Raw genomic sequence first — 17651 nt, forward strand, 5'->3', positions numbered from 1 at the left:
AAAAGCAATCATGTGGATTTAAGTGTGTTTCACCAGTTTGTCTGCTTAAATGTGTATTAGCAGGTGCTGCATACTATGAAGGGCTCGTTCCTGCTTTAAATGCTTATACCTTAAGTGGGGTAGCTTCAGATCTTTGTCCTGAAGATCACTCCTGTGGTTCATAGGAGTTCATGGAATGAACTGTACAAGGGAGGTTCTTCAGAGCTGCAAATAAGCCAGATAATTTCTCTACTCTTTATCTGAGGTCTTTCAAAGCACAAGAAGGGTTGTTAGGCAGCTGAAGACTCTTCTTCAGGCTCCTCATTACAAACCTACTGAAAACCCAATCTGTTGATTGATTCATTAAGTCTTTTGCATTTTGAACAATTGCTAATCAGTTATAAAGAATCTGGTCAATAATGTTGTGATTTTGTTTGGCTTGGGATTTAAACTTCAGGAAGGTGTTTATTGCATCTGTTCTCTGTGGGGTGGAGCTTAAGAAATGAAGTACTACTGATAGAAAGGATTTTTGAATCACACTGTTGTATTCAGTGTCCGGCCCAGTCACAGGAAGTTTAAAACTACTTTGATAAACTGGAGAGATTAGTTTTATTACCGTTGGCCTTAAAGCCCAGTTTTGAGAAGGATTTATATTAAGGAAGACTTGCTTCAGATGTGATGTTGAGGCACTGGGAGCAGACTGATATTACCTACTAACATCTTATTTGCGAAGCACTTAAATGCTGAAGACATCAAACTATCGGATAGTACTGTGCTCCACTTACTTTTGTCCTTCTGATGTGATTTAGCTGTGAAGTATCTGCTATACATAAGCCTGGAAAAAACTCTGTAGGTTAAAACAAAAACGTGATAATTGTAATACAGTTTTGTAGTTCAAGATGCTTAATTTATTGTGCTTGATATCATTACGTTTTGTGCTGGAGCTTTGAAGAATCCTGAGGATTTCTCACATGTACATTTAACAGTTTCTTTTGAATGATTTGGTAAAGTCAACACAATTACTTCGTTTGACCTGTGGACAAAACATTCAATTTTAACACCTTGCTGAGGAAGGAACTTGTGTATTAATAGCTGCCTAAAGATGTGATTTGTGGATTCTGATCATTCTTTCTACTGGTGAATTACACAAATAGGTGTGGTATTTATATCTGAAATTTTGCTGAATGCCTGTAATATTTTACGCAAATATTTTATTAATCAAATGGAAGTGCTCCTGCAAAGCTTCATGACACAGTTTGTCCATCAGTTGATCAAGTGAGCTTACAGACAAGTAATTCTCTGATCCAAAATGGCACGCTTTCAGTTAAGATGAGACTGGTAATTTAAGAATGTTTCCTCTTTCTTGGAAGAAATATGACTTTTATGCAGCAAACAATTGGAGAGGTTCTTAAGCACCCAATAACCTGGTCTGTCTGTCAGCATGGCAGTGAATGTAGATGGTTGCCATTTGACAAAGCTTCCTATGACCATGTACTGACTCTGATTGGATGTGGCAAATGTTCTAAATTGTAGCAGAACTTACAATTACTGTATCTGACAAAAGAGAAAAAAAATAGGAACCAGGAACCATAATCAGTTTCGATAGTTGTATGCTAGCTGTTTTCAGGTTGGTGGCAGTCAGTTACGTGTGTAATATTCTCTACCTGGTTTGTAGCTGTAACTGTGATGTACAGATAAAAGCAAAAAAAAAATAATATAAAAAAAATAAAAAAAATACCCCCAACAAAGACACCCCCCCAGCCCCCCTCAACCAACACCACAAAACAATCTCCCCTCCTCTAAGAACTCGTGAAAACAGAAGCAAATAATGCAATGATATAAGATACACACTTTTGTATTTTTATTCTTATAAGGTTATTTGCTGGCTCTTGTTGGCCTCTAGTTCAGTCTGTGTTATTTAAATTCTAATATATGAATTATTTGGATTGAATTCATGTTCGGGGCCATGGTGTTGTATGTATTGATGTACAGCCTTGAATGTGAATAATTATTGTAAACTATATTTTACACCTTTTTTCTGGCTTTATTATATAAATTTTCTATTGGTCGATGATTTAATCATATCTCATAATTTAATGACTGTTTATTCTCCTCTCGACAGATCTCTGTGCTGTAGATGTGTAGTTAGTGACTGGATGATGGATTTCACTTATGCTTGGTAGTCTGTAATAAAGGCATGTAGGGTCCTGGCCCGGCCTCCGCCTCTTCCTTCCGAGGGTTGGGGGGGGGGGGTGGTCCTCCTGCCCGGCGGGGGGCGCTGTTGCCTCGCCCGCCCCGCTGAGCCGGCAGCCGGCCGCTCGGGCTCCGCCGCCGCCCCTCATCGCGCACGGCGCCGGCGGACCAGGCCGTGCCGGCGGACCGGAGCGCTCGGGCGCAGGCGCCGGGCAGGGAGCGGGGTGGGAGCGGGACGCTTCCGGTGGGAGGTGCGCCCGGGGACCTGTAGCTGGGGCGGACCCTTCCGGCGGCGGTGGCGGCGAGGATGGCGGCGGAGAACCACTGCGATTTCCCGGTTCCCCCCATCGGCGGCCTCGGCCTGGGAGGCCCGGGCGGGCCCTGCCGCCGGTGCAGCTCAGCGCCGCCGCCCGGCGCGGTGCCCGGCAAGTGGGTGCGGCTGAACGTGGGGGGCACCTGCTTCCTGACCACTCGGCAGACGCTCTGCAGGGACCCCAAGTCCTTCCTCTTCCGCCTCTGCCAGGCCGACCCCGACCTGGACTCGGACAAGGTGAGTGGGGGCCCGGGCCCCGGCCCCGCCGAGCCCCGGCCCGGTGCGCTTCCTGCGGGGCGGGCCGCCGGTGAGCCCCAGGGGCAGGGGGGGCACGGCGGGGCTGTGCTTCCAGGGCGCGTGTGCTTCCAGGGGGTGGGGGTTGGTTCCTGAATCACACACCTGACTATAAACACCACCGAGAGCGCAGGATCCTTCGAGTGTTTGCCTCAGTTTTCATGTTGTTTGCCCAGGTTTAGTTTTAGCGTTTTAATGGACTGTCTGCCTGAGCTGCTGCCGTGTTATTTCTGCACTGTCATCACCCTCTCGTTCAATTTCAAGAATCAAATCGAACTTCTTTTGATAATAACCTCCCTCACTTGGCCATCGCATTCTGTGCTTCAGCCATTCTTTGGGTAAAATGTTACTTGTTCTGCAGGGACTGCAAATGGTGGGTGATACTGAATATTCGGGGATTCATTCTGACTCATTTTGAGTAGGGAAAGAAAAGTTCCTGATTAAGATTTTATTTATGGAGTGGCATGTAGCAATGGATATGAAGTATTCATATATAGCACTGGCTCTGAAAGATGTTTTGGAACATAATGGTTAAAAGTGGACTTCCAGTACAGTACACTTAGGGAAAAGAAGGAAACGGCTTATAACCCTTGAATATATAACCAACAGGTTGAAAATGGAGTTGATTTTTATGTATTAATTTTTAATTATTTTTTTTGCAGTGAGACTGCTAGTAAACTTCTTCATTTTCTTATGCATAACTCCTAAAAGGATGTTTAAATGCTTAAGAGGATAGCAAACAGAATCTGAATAGCGTTGCAGAGTTAGAGGACAAAAATACTTTGAAGTTTGTCAGTGTGGAGATTGGTTTTGTTGTCTTTGGTTTGGTTTGAGGACTTTTGGGAGAGGATTAGCTTAAACTGACCTATAAAAATAAATTTTAAAACGTAGGTGGCTTGCTGATAGGTAAGAAACTGTCTTTGCTTGGAAGGGAGTAGGAAAGCTTTCTTCTAAGGTTTCTTAAATAAAAGATAAGGCACACTTAATAATTAAGGCACCTGTTTCAGTCGTTCCACTGCAAAAAGGTGCTTACTTGCGATCTCTCAATGTCATCAGAGAGAGAGAGAGAAGGCACATTTTTAGAAGAAATGCTTTAGTTGTAATTAGGCATTTGGCTGCCGTTTTTCACCACTTGAAATCAATCATCTTTCATGAGCACAGTCAGTGAGGTGTTGCTATCTTGCAAAAAATTCATGAGACTCCTAAGCTAAACATTTTCTTTTTTTACTGTGCTTGCATTTTTGGGTTGCAGCAGCAAATCATAAATTTATGCTAAGGTTACGTAGCTATTTGGTGGGATGTGGAGAGACCCATTGAATTTTTTTCATGTTTCTAGACTTAAACGTAGTTATAGTTCTTAATAGCGTACATGACAACTTAAAGTGAGCTGCAGTCACAGCTATAGAAAGATGTCCTTTGCTTACAAGGAACGTGCCTGTACATTATTTGAGCTGCTCGGTTATTACCATCATCCTTTTTTGCCAACGTAGAAGTGTAATAGAAACCACTTTATCAAGATGCAAACAAATTGCATTGTCCTGTTTTGTGAGTAGTCTTTTTAATGAAACTGTAGCTGCTATAGTTATCTTTAATAGATTATTGTGCAAATCAGTAACATGAGGCAAAAGCAGTAGGTATAGAGAGACCTACAAATTGTTGTGGAACATCTTGGGTTAGAGAAAATCCTCTTATTCAGAGATGCATTCTCTAGGCTTATGAACTTGGATATCTTCAATTTGATGTACAAAAAGCAAAGCCTTTTCTGGTTAAATGTGCACTATGGTCTGCTTTTCAGTACAATGTTTGTCAGATTTTCTTGTCTCGTTGTCTTTGACTATTTGTAGTCATTGATTTTCACTTCAGCCATTCAGAGCCTGGTTTCTGCAGTCATCTGTCATCTTGGATTTTGCAGAAGTGGCTACCTCTTAGATTACCCATCAGAGTGTATTAATTACAGTACCTAAGAGTATTTAAACACACAGAGCCTTTCTTTCAAGCATTTGATTTGGAATCTTTAGATTCTTCATCTCCTGTAAACAGTACAACGTAATCCAAGCAGTTCCTTTTTTTTCCCTCTGAATGGTAGCAGATATCATAGATGTCCTTTCAAGAGAAAAAAATCCTTCCTTGACACCTCACCAGTTTGTGAACGTACCATCTTGAGACAATAGCACGTCAATAGATTGTCTGTGTGGTTTAATTTTGAAATAGCAGAAGCCTTGAACTGATGAGCACGGGTTTTTCAATGGAATAATTAGTGATATTTGTGTTATCTCTGGTTCTTCTCCTTTGCCACATATATATGTAAATCAAAATCTGATAGTAATAGACTTGGTTTTCCCTTCATGGTTTAACTTTTTGGAGTCCCATTATGAGCTGTAACCTGATACTAAGTTGACATATTTTTCTTAATCATATTCTAAAGATTAGTTACGGTGACTACTGTGCAGCACAGTTTTGTGCATGGGAAACAGTCGTTCTTACAAGGTGCAGCTATTAGATAAAGATACCGCCATCTTAAAGCTTGGGGCATTAGAGCCGGTCTTTGACCTAAACTTTAAAGTGAGAGAGAATGTGTATTTGAGCTCCTACGTAGGCTGACGCCTGTTATGCCCATCCAGACATACTTGTCCCTACCTCCAGATGAGGATGCGGGGGAGGTGGGGCAGGGAGAATGCCGAGGGATGAGCCAGCAGATGAGATTATGAAAACTGATAGCCACGGCCCTCTGTTTGAAAGAGCTATGAAAAATCTAGTCTTAACAAGGCATATCATGTTTCCTGTATGGGGAATTTGTCTGGGATGCACTTCAGTAACTCACTTTGGGAAGTTTTAGATGTATTTTCAAGAGATTAATACTGAATTGCGTTCACAGTACAAAACATGTTTTGTAGTTCATAGGCACATTTCATATTCCTTTAATCGCGCTCCATCTGAGAAGTATGTAACTCAGCAAAAATGAAGGAGGAGGTATTTTTTTTTTTTTATAACTTCAGGGAGTTAAACCAGCTTGTGGAAAGCTCTAATGTCCCAACTGACAAAAGGGAGGGGGGCAGATTGTTCATCTAGAAGCAAAACCGAGCAGAAGAGCCAATAATTAAATTAGCTCATAAGCCAGCAAATATATGTCTTTGAAGAAAAAAGTTTAGTTCACATTCTTTTTTTCTTTGCAAGATTGCCAAATGAGAATCTTTAGAAAATGAAGCCGTAAGAAATGCTTATCCAGATGAGAAGAGACCTATAAGCAAAACCAAAAAGTAATAATAGAGTTGTTTCTGCCTAAGCTCAACAAATGAGGCGTTTCAAAGTTAACCATGTTGATACATTAAGAAGTTCTGAAAGAAGTTAACTGGATGAGTTTATTAGAAACGAGATCAAGAAACTGAAATAGTTCATATGTTGGACTTTACAAATATCAGTTGCATACATATGGATTTTCCTCTACTGTAATTTCGACACCAACGTGTTTTTTTGTTATTTAACTACATAAATCATAAGATTTCCTTAATGCTTGCTATGAAAAAGAATTAAAAGGCTTCAAGAAAAGCAGCATGTTTGCCTTCAAGTTATCTTCAGGTGCTAGTGTTCAGCAAGGCCATGCAGCCTGTCTCTGGGTATCAGGTAAGCAACAGAAGAGAGATTAGCCGTGGCACACCCTGTGGCAAAACTAGTGCGGAATGGAATGAGGTAGTGACATCCATTCTCTGAATGTAGTATGTTTCACAATATGATATGCATCTTTGTATTTAAGACTATTTGAGAATCGTTTCAGCAAATGAATGAGTGGTGGTGGTCATACCTACTGTTCACGGTGGGATTTGTTTTCCAGAATATTTAAATCTCGCATTAGAGATGAATATGTAAAAATTGATAACTGGAGCCTTACTCCCTTTTTCATTCTTGTTTTACTTAGTTAATGCTTGTAAGTTTTGCTGCCAGGTATCTCCTATATACCAGTTTTTCTTTTATAAACTGTTCTATCATTCTTTAAACTTGCCCCTAAGTGAGAAGATTGTCAGCCCTCCTTAATAAGGTTTTTGGCAGCAGTGTTCATGCTTGATTTTTAATGCCTTTCTAAAGTTAAGCGTAATTGTACTGAGGTAGAATCTGTTAAGGAAGGAAGGAAGCAAGCAAGCACTGAGTGTTTTAGAAAACTCAAAATCTTCCTGGCAGCACATCCTTAACTGTCAGCACTAAAAAGTATCTTAATTTTAGTCATTATTCTAAGGTAGAACTGAGATAGACTTTATTTGTCCATGAGATTTCTGACCGGTTAGGTGGGTTGTGTTATTAATGTAGTCTTGATTAGTACTGGCAGTCTGCTGACACTCAAAGTTTTTAGGTCACATAGTTTGAGAAAAATGTGTTCTGGGCATCCAGATCAAGCTTTTAAATGCAGAGGGGGCAGGGGAGACAATTACTTCTAAATCCAGATTTAGTGCCAGATATTACTGTATTTCTGTGCATATTGCTGCCTTTAGCAGAACTTCGGCTTGCTCGGTATCTGCAAATGGTGGCCGTTTTTTAGATATCCGTGTTATAGCGCACAGCTTTGGGCCAAAAGCTTGGCACAGGATTCTGGAAAAGTATTTGAGGAGGTGTCTTTGGACTAGTTTTCACCTCAAGGAAGATAATTAACTGGAAATAAATTTCTGACATTTCAGCTAGTGTATTAATGCAATTCTTGGGGAGAATGTTAAACGGGATTAGGGAGATGTATGTACTTGGTCCTACTTTTGAGTCCTACTGGAATCCTGTACTTGATTCTGGTATCCACAATTCAAGGTCACTTCAAAAATTGGAGAACTTGGAGGGTAGTCACAAGACGAAATGTGATTTGGCAAAAGCTCATAAAGAGCAAAACTGTTTTTTTGGCAAGAAATTTAAGGAGTGACTTCTCAGTCCAGAAGTACATACACAGAGAACTAGAAACCTAATAGTGAAGCCTGTTCAGTCTAGCAAAAGAGTTGTGAGATCCAGCTAGTGAAGTGTTAAACTATAGATGTCCAGGCTAGAAAGTACATATTTTTCACAGCAACGGTAATTAGATTGGAATGGCTTGCACAAAATGGTTAAGTTTCACCACTACTTTCTAAACATTAAATTTCATTGTGAATAAATTGAGTCCTGTATTTGTTTCAAATTAAGATCAGGCTAAGTATTCATTATGATTCCTTTCAGCCTCAGTCTCTATAAAGATTGAAGTGGAAATGTTTGAGACTGGAATACATGATCATTTAAATGTTTTGGGCAATATTTTTCAAATTCTTTGAATATACACATGCATTTTGTGTCTTTTGTCTCCATGAATACTGGATTGTAGATATGCTTTAGGGTTAATTCTTAAGGAAGAAGGGATGTGGTTGTGAGGTTCACTGTCTTTTCATTGGTACGCTGAACCAGGGGATTGAAAATTTAAGAGCAAGTTATTAGACTTCCTCTAAAATTCCATGGTATTTGTAACTAAGACTAAATATTGGTGTGGGAGAGTGGTAATACAGAAATGCAGCCTCCGCTGTACCTCAGCAACGTTGTCTATTAAATGGTGTCCTCGTAAAAAGAAGCAGGTATGTAAAAGGTCTAGGATTTATGGACAAGGAAGGAAAAATTCTTGGTAGAGAGAAGAATGTCATGCAAAAATATAACTGGGTAAAGATACAAACACCCATGTGATTGTTCCAACTTTTGTGTTGGATACACATGGATGACCAGAGCATTTGCTTTGAGTGTCCCTTACAAAGAGTGGCAAAATTGTATAGAACACCTATAGGGTCAAAATGTGGGGTGATGTGACTATACTGACTAGAGAGGAAACTTGGGTTTCAGCTGCTGTTCTGGTAAACATTAACACCTGTTTGTATAAAATTTATCGACAAGAGAGAAAACTGAGACCTTACTAGAATATACATTTGTCTGGAATTCGTGGTATTCACCTGAAACTTGGGAAATGGCTTCAAAATATCCACACTAGTTACATCAGTGAAGATTCAAACTTCAAAGCTGTAGAAACCTAATTAACTAGTTAGCAGAGAAAGTACCATAGTTGGAACAACACAGTCTGTTGATATTCACGCTAGCGAGCTTAAAGCTAGTTTGGTTATGTCTGCTCAAACTGTAGCTACACCTCTAAGCTCTCTAGATCACATTTGACATGCAATTTATTATTATTATCTTACGATAAACCAAAAATGTTTCCGTTAGAAAGAGTGTCAAAAAAGCTAATTACACATGAGGACGCAGTGTGTTTTCATGTACATGTGGATGAAGCACATCCTGACAATATTCTGGGAGTGTGGAAAGACTTATGACCCATATTTTGAGAGTTCTAGGTGGAGCAGATGACTATATTACTGTGTCAGCTTTTATTGGATGTATGTTTACATAAATATCCTTAAAGATCTAGTGTAATCGGCTTTTAGTGATTTCAACATGAAGTGCTTAGTGTACATTGAAGGATAATCAGGCAGCTCACTCTAAAGGAGGAGTGAGAAGGCATTTTCTATAGGAAGGTGCCTAGGAAGTCAATTTTGTGCCTCTTGCCTGTGCATTCTTTGCATGTATTTACAATATTTACTGAATGGTCCACATTTTGGGTCTCGACTCCCTGGCACTAGTTTCTACCATACCTGAGTTGTAAGGTCAAAGTCCAAGACACACATCTTTCTCTTTGGAAGAATGTTAATTAAAGCCTGTTTTCCATATCTGTAATCTGGGTGAGGAAGTGGCCGGTTTCTCTGATATGTTCTGTCTATTCATCATTTTACATGGAATTTACATACTAAAGTGAATCCTACTGACAGAATTTGGATTGCTCACTGTTAGAATTCATACAGAGTTCTTAAACTTTAACTACTGATATTTACTAATGTGAAAAAAGAAAAAAAGTTAATTACATCATGAATCATAAGACTTCTGGCTTCCTTTTTCTTCTTTTCTGTTATTTTTTGAAGACGCATTGTTGCCTGAAAGGCTTCCTAGAGTAAACTTACACTAGTGAGATGGCACTTTTTTCATATGTGGTATATTATATATATGTTTGGTATGGTATTTGCATTACGAATATGAAGATTAAGCTTTTTTATAGATTCCAGATGGTAGTTTGGTGAGGAAGAAAACTTGATAGTGGCTAGGAAAGGAATGAGTATAACGGGAAAAAAAGTGAGATGAGGAATGACAGAGTGAGGAAAAAAAACCTTTGTGGATGATGAGGAAAATGGTTAAAAATAGGGATAAGACAAAAGCAATTCTATCTTATGTTTCCCGGAGTGGATGCTGTCAGTGTGTGCAAAGCGTGTTTGGTGCAAGTGCTAATAATAAGGTCTGATGTGCCTGCTAGGCTGGTGAATTCAGGTAATGCAGGTTGCTGGTGACCTGTCATTAGGTGGAAGTTGAAAGAAAAAGCCTGACATAGCTTGTTCCCTTTGTGTTTTTGTTGGAAGCTTGTTTAGTATATAGAAATCTACTCAGGTAAGAGTAATTTCAGATACTGGAGCCCGTTAAAAAAAATACTCATTTTTTGAGGCCTTTTGTGTGAGGAGTGAAGTAACCATTGTTGCTTGAGATTTCATGTGGAACTTTTAGTTATTTTGCTTCTATCACCCATCTGTCTATCTCTGTAATGGTGTAGAGCTGGTGGCCAGTATCGCTTCAGAGGGTCACGTGAGAAAACACTGTAGTGTAAAAGAATACAGTAATCTTATTGAAGAAGCTTGTTTCTAGAGACTTATTTCCCTTAACTGGGAGGAATTCCAGTTTTGTAAGCCCATATGTTTCTTAATTCAGTTCAACTGATGCCCAAAGACTGTTTTTTTATTTAAAACAGTGTTTCTTTTTATCAGTTTTAGATCTTCCTTATCAACTTCACTGGTTTCTGTTCCTATATTAAATAATAGTTTATAATCCATACAGTTGTCAACTAATTTAATTTTTTTGGGTTGTATCTGTAGATTTTTTTATTCTTTAAGTGTTTTATATAATTTAATGTGACACATTAAAAATGTACCATTTTATGCACCACTTCTAGCTACTGGTTTTGGTGCATAGTCTTGCTTTTGTGAGACCATGAGTTTAGGTTAGAAGAAATTGTGATTAGACTTCATCAGGCACCGTCTGCTCTGAGTGTAGGTTAACTGACAGCACATTTTAATATATTAGCATTTTCTTGAATAGTTAATTTTATAGAAAATATAACACCCCTTCACTTCTTCTAAAATGACAGTGTGTCTAAGTGTGTAAAGCATTTAGCTTGTAATTATAGAAAGAATCATAGAATCATAGAATACCAGGTTGGAAAGGACCTCAAGGATCATCTGGTCCAACCTTTCTTGGCAAAAGCACAGTCTAGACAAGATGGCCCAGCACCCCGTCCAGCTCAATCTTAAAAGTGTCCAATGTTGGGGAATCCACCACTTCCCTGGGGAGATTATTCCAATGGCAGATAGTTCTCATTGTGAAACATTTTCCTCTTGTATCCAATCAATCAGGATCTCCCCACGAGTAACTTGTACCCATTACCTCTCATATTTTCCATGTAACTCCTTGTAAAAAGGGAGTCTACATCTTGTTTTTGGCCACCCTTTGAACACTGGAACATGGTGATAAGGTCTCCTCCAAGCCTTCTTTTCTCAAGGCTGAACAAACCTTGTTATCTCAGCCTTTCCTCGTATGGCAGGTTTCCCAGTCCATTGATCATCTTGGTGGCCCTTCTCTGGACCCTCTGCAGCCTGTCCACATCTTTTTTGCATAGCTGGGACCAAAACTGAACACAGTATTCCAGGTGTGGCCTGACAACCACTGAGTAGAGTGGGCTAATGACTTCTTTATGTCTGCTGGTGATGCCCTTGTTGATGCAACCCAGCACCCAGTTGGCTTTGTTAGCCACTGCAGCCCACCGTTCACTCATATTGAACTTGTCCACCAGGGCCCCCAGGTCCCTTTCTGCAGAACTGTTCCCCAGCCAGGTAGATCCCAGCCTGTTCTGCACGCCGGATTTATGTTTTCCCAGGGGCAAGACCTTACATGCTTGTCCATGTTGAACTTTAGGTTCTTGTTAGCCTGTCCAGGTCTTTCTGCAGATCTTCCTGCTCTCCCTTCCGAAGTGTCCACTTCCCTGCTCAGTTTGGTATCATCATCAAACTTTGTCAGGGTACAGGATCCCATCATCCAGATCACTTATGAAGATACTAAACAGCATTGGGCCCAGTGTAGATCCCTGGGGGATCCCACTCGTGACAAGTTGCCAGTTTGAAGAGGAGCCTCTGGGTGCAGCCCTTCAGCCAGTTCCCCACTCACCACGCAGACCCCTTGCCTAGACCATAACACAGCAGTTTCTTGAGGAGGAGGCTACGGGGAACCATGTCGAAGGCCTTGGAGAAACCTAGGTAGACGATGTCCACCGTTTGCCCCACATCAATCAGGCAGGTTACTTTGTCATAGAAGGCAATCAGGTTTGTCAAGCACAGTTTGCCCTTCGTGAATCTGTGCTGGCTTTTCGCAATCACGTGCTTCGTTTGATTTGTGATAGCCCCCAGGAGGATTCATTCCATGACTTTCCCAAGGGACTGAAGTAATACTGATGGGCCTATAATTTCCTGGATCCTCCTTTAAGCCCTTCTTGGAGATGGGTGTGACATTAGCCTTCTTCCAGTCTTCTGCGATGTCCCCCGATCTCCACAACTTTTCAAAGATTATGGAGAGCATCAGTTAGTTTAATCTGTCCCTTCTTTGTCTGCACGAGATAGGTAGAAACTGCATCTTCAGTGTACTTTTTTTTAGAAGATGTACATGCAACCCTTGCTTGGTACATAGCTGTCCTCAGTACCCTGTGAGTATTTGTACATCTGAGCTCAGACAAAACCAAAAGTTTTTAGAACAAAGTGTTGAGGTTAAAGAGAAGGTAGATTGGTTTGCCTTGAATTTAAAAAAAAAAAAAAAAGCTGGTATTTGAACCTCACTGGAATGTAGCCTTTGTTCTGATTCTTCAGGTTTCCAAACAAAATGGTAGTTTCCTGTTTTTAAGTGTTATTTTTAACTTTAGTTTTCGGTGTTCTCACTGATTAGATTTTTCATGCTAACGTTATTGATAATCTCTTGATAAGGAGTTGGGGGGAATTGGTCAGGTAACAGAAGTTGTGTAGTACATGACTGAGTTGAGTGATCAGTCTGATACAATTGCAACTATGTTGTTGAATTCCTTTTAATTTCTTTAATAAATTTGGCTTTAAGGGATGAATACCCGCTTGCTATTCAGGCACCAAGCTGAATGTTAGCTTGCAATTCCTGCTTGGGTGTTCAAATCATTGTGGGGTTTTTTGGCTTGTTTGTTTGTTTGGGGGTTTTTTTGGTGGTGTTTTGTTTTGGTTTTGTGGTTTGTTTTTTTTTTTCTAATCTAGGATGAAACAGGTGCCTACCTAATAGACAGAGACCCAACCTACTTTGGGCCAGTACTGAACTATCTCAGACATGGGAAACTGGTTATTAACAAGGACCTAGCTGAGGAAGGTAAGAAGTTACTAATTCTCTTTCTTTCTTGTTACTTGCTTATTATTCTCACTGCTTTTGAGTCACCAGTAGCAACTTACAAGTGGACGGTAAATGTAATCAGTGTAGCATTTCAGTCTGTTTTAAGTGAAGCTGATAGGTATCGTGCAATCATAGTATATGCCGTTATTTGAGTGTTTTGAGTATGATTCCTCATTTCACAACCCACATCCCCAGTAAAAAATAGAACATAAATATTCAGACATGAGGGGAGATGCCTTTTGTTGCATAATCTTGCATTTTTCCTGTATTAAACTTTTGGGTTTAGTCCTCTTGAAGCAGAAGAATACTGGCTGTGAAACAAGCTTTAGAAGTTCTAGGATGTTCAAATGTGTGAAATATGCTCTTGAAGAGTAAATTCTGCCCCCAGCTTCTCCTTCCCTGTCCCCAGTTCATATCAGTTTTACTCTAAAGGAGGGTGACTGTTTTAAACCATATAGTACTAAAACTGTATTGATACGGTACTGAAGAAATCAATCAAAGAGGAATACAGTCTAACAATATTAGCAGGAAATAATGTGAAATATAATTTCCATGTATGCTGTTAAACACGTAGTATGTGTGGAGAACAGGTAAGGCTTGAACGTGTGAGTAAGAGCACTCCATAGTATGTATCTTGAAGCTTTTGTTTTGGGGTCTAAGATCTCAAATGACAGGAAGAAAAATTTTCTGCACGTTAGCAGCTGCAGAGCTTTTCTGTAGGACTATTTGAATTTCTCTTTCGTATGCCAGCCTGAGGCAGGGCCTGAGTTGTGGTGGTCCATCAGGGTGCTGTGGCATGGCATTTGTGCTCCTTTTTTTTTTGTTTCCTGGCTCTCATTCTATATGTGAAATGGAATCAGTTTTCTTTGTGGGTTTTTTAGGAGCTAAACTCTGAACTACATGTGGCTGAAGGAAGCCAGAATTGTTAGGTTGGTAAATGAACTTTTCCTAGGGCAAAATAAGTCATTTTCTGTAGCTGTAGAGAAGATAATCCTAGGAAATGGTTGGTGGTTTTGGCCTTGAATCTTTGGTAACACTCTCTTTCCAAAAAATGTTCTCATACTAGGTGTACTGGAAGAGGCTGAATTCTACAATATCACATCACTAATAAAACTGGTAAAGGACAAAATAAGAGAAAGAGACAGCAAAATCTCACAGGTGAGGCTGTTTTCTAGTGTGGTTTTGATTGTTTGTTCTATGGCAAGTAGTGGATGTGTTCCACTTTTTTTCCTTAATGGCTCATTTCCCGGTAATATACTGAATGGCTACCCCCATCACTGGCTGAGCTGGAACCATTAGTATGGAAAGATTAATATTCTTAACCACCGGTACCTGCCAGTCTGCTTACAAAGGGCACTGGCATATTGTTCCAGTTCTTTTTCAAAAACTGAAAACATTCTGAAGAATTGTTCAAGAATGACAAAGTTGACATAATATCATTTCTGGAAATAGTTATTTCAGAAAACAGCTTTTGCAGAATATATTTTTCTCGTATACACTTAAATACTCTTGAGTACGATGAGATTGCCTAACTGCGTTATAATTGCTGTTTATACAGTATGTTTATACAGCATACATGCAGATGCTGTTTAGCTCCTGTCATGTGCCTTTGTAGCGACGTTAGTTTCTTTCTTTGTAGTGCTCTGTAGCTGAGAAGACACAGCCTCTTCTCATAGCAGCTCATGAGTGTTTCTTCATGAAAGTGACTATGATAGAGAAACTGTTCAATGAGGAAAGTATTTAAGTATGTTCTTTAGCTCTGATACTCTGGTCTTCCCTGATAACTATCTTCATGGAGATATTACAAACTCATGTTGCCAGATTTCTCTTGCAGCCGGGTTATGGGATAGCAGAGTTGCTCGGATAGCATTTTCTAAGGGGTTTCAGCTGAAATGGTCCTAGTTATTCATTGCCTTTGACAGAGAAATAAAGACATCCTTTAGTATGGTCAGACCTTCCCTAAGGTTAGGTAGGCTTCTGCAGAACCTCAACCTTGATTTTGAACGATGTGGTGGAACAATAGGTAAGTCTTAAGCTTATTTTCGTATAACTGTTAAGTAGCACTTTTAGTCCCTGAAACATTCATGAAGCATTGAGTCTTCTGCAAGGTAATTCAGAACAGATGAGATTTTTTTTTTTTTTTTTTTTTAAAAAAAAGGCAAGGTGTTCAAGGTGGTGTTGCTTACCATTTCTAAAGAATAAGGGCAACTTTAGACAAGTCACAAACATAGTGAATTCCATGCTGTATTGAGCATCTTATATTTGTTCTTGAAGGTGCCAGTCAAACATGTGTACAGGGTGCTGCAGTGCCAGGAAGAGGAACTCACTCAAATGGTTTCCACAATGTCCGACGGCTGGAAATTTGAACAGGTAAAAAAACCATACGGGATATAATTACAAAGTCTTCTAAAAACTCAGTTATGTGAAAGTGGAGTTTAAAGTCAATTCTATGCATCTTTTTAAGCGCATTCATTTTTTTTAAGTAAAAATTTGGTATTTGTATTCTTACTTGTCAGAGAACAAAAAAACTGTAGCTTTCCACGAGGTAAATTGTGCTGACTTTCTATAGAAACATGTACATCATGTTTGAAATGTAATTCTTCGGTGTCTACACATGAGCATTTGAAGGCTGAATAAACCAAAATTAACTAGTACAAGTTTATACAAATGGTAGGTCAGATATAAAGAGCTCTGGGTAAAAGAGATGAGTTTGGCAGATAAATTTTTGTCAGGCCCAAACAATGGTTCTTCAGATAAAGGATTGATACACATAGGAGGGTGAACTTAACCAGCGTGGATTTGAAGCTGGATAGGTGTGAGCTACATGAATGTTTTCGTTCTTTGCACTGCACAAAAATAGCTTTGTGTGTACATTCAAGAATATGTTGTAAAATTGCAAGGAGATCTTTCTGTTGTCTTTGCTAATCTCTGTAAATAAGAAACTAACTACATGGCCTCTTCATCCTTCAAGTTCCTAACCTAACACGATATTTAAACTGCATTGGAGCAATAAATCTGTTAACTCTGGAGTGAGACACAAGTGCTTGGCGCCCAGCATCTTTTTCAGTGTCTGGTGTCAACTGTAGGCGAGATTGGAATAAGCACAAGCCTCTTCTCCTGTGCAGTCTCACTCTAATAACACAACAAAGCAACGTTTTTTAAAAAGTACGGCACACAAAGGTAAAAGAACATTTTGTTTATATTTGATGAAATGTGTAAGGTTCTGGTGTCATGGAGACAGCCATGATCAAATAAACTAAATCAGCACGGAGAAAGCTTCTTACACTTCAGTTCTCCGGCTCAAGTATTATCAGGTGTGTTTGGCATGCCAGAAGCTGAATGCTGTTTAAGTCCCTGAAAAAAAGCTCTCACTTAATGCACACGACTCTCTTTTGACCAGGGCATTGACAAAGTTTTTTTTGACATTCTTCTTTGTCATGAGAAACTAGCTTTCACTACAAGTAGAGATTCTTTACCTCTTAACAGATTAAATGATACGGTGGCTTTTACCTGTCCTAAAGCCTTGTATTCTTTGGGGGTATTGTATTTGGGAGTAATACTGCTTTGACACTGCAACTGCTGAAAAAACTACTATAATCTCTTTTAGAATTTAGAATCTCTTTTAGAACTGGAAAATCCCAGTGGTTTTCTTGAACTTTATTTCCTTTTTTCATCCAACTTTCTCCCTACTTCCTCCGTCCCCCACGTTGCTCCCTCTTGCACACGTAGTTTGAAGCAGATAAACACAACAGCTGTATGGTCTCGTAATCCTCAGCTTCTCACTACCTCAGACTAGGCCATGCTCTCCCTTGATTGTATTGCAGACCTGCTTTTAGCAGACATCATTCACTTGAAACACGATTAGAATATTCTGTATAATCTAAACAGTTTTATTGTTAAGATTTGAGAACACTGGAGAATTTCTGTAATTTTTTATGTTTTCTAAACCTGTGTTGCACAGCAGCGTGCTTTCTTGAGAAACAGTCTTTGGGTTGGCACATACTACGCTTTGTACATATTCTCATTGCTGGGAGAGAAATCATCATCTTTTTCAGAGTAATATTCCCACGGGTTGAGAGTCCTTGTGCTCTGTGCCCTGTGTAACATGTCTAAGTGGTTGCTTTTGATCAAAAATATTTCTTTCCCCTTAATGTTCAAAAATTTTCTTGTAAAATATAATTGGATGTGGTGATTAAATAGGAGTGGAAGGTAAACTTCTGGTGGACTTACGTGGATGTATTGATGCACTTTTCCAAAGAATAGCAGTGAAAGCACTGCTAGAATATTGCAATTATGTATCAGTCCCTGTCCCAAAACTACTGCCAATAGTTGTGCTGCCCGACTTCTGTGA

The 17651-nt window shown here is 39.6% G+C and overlaps 1 protein-coding gene across 2 annotated transcripts in view; it reads left to right on the plus strand.

Moving 5' to 3' along the window:
• Positions 1-2279: 2279 nt before the first annotated feature.
• KCTD5 (potassium channel tetramerization domain containing 5) overlaps positions 2280-17651 on the plus strand; it is a 34042-nt gene continuing 18670 nt past the window's right edge. Inside the window, exons 1-4 of one of the 2 annotated variants that reach the window (XM_074597146.1) lie at positions 2280-2722; positions 13171-13279; positions 14367-14458; positions 15575-15670. In XM_074597146.1, coding sequence (XP_074453247.1) covers positions 2480-2722; positions 13171-13279; positions 14367-14458; positions 15575-15670 — 540 coding nt within the window. In that variant the 5' untranslated portion in view covers positions 2280-2479. The remainder of the gene's footprint in view (positions 2723-13170; positions 13280-14366; positions 14459-15574; positions 15671-17651) is intronic. The other variant, XM_074597145.1, reaches the window with a different exon arrangement.

This window comes from Larus michahellis, chromosome 8 (assembly GCF_964199755.1).
Source record: "Larus michahellis chromosome 8, bLarMic1.1, whole genome shotgun sequence".
In the NCBI taxonomy this organism is placed as follows: Eukaryota; Metazoa; Chordata; class Aves; order Charadriiformes; family Laridae; genus Larus; species Larus michahellis.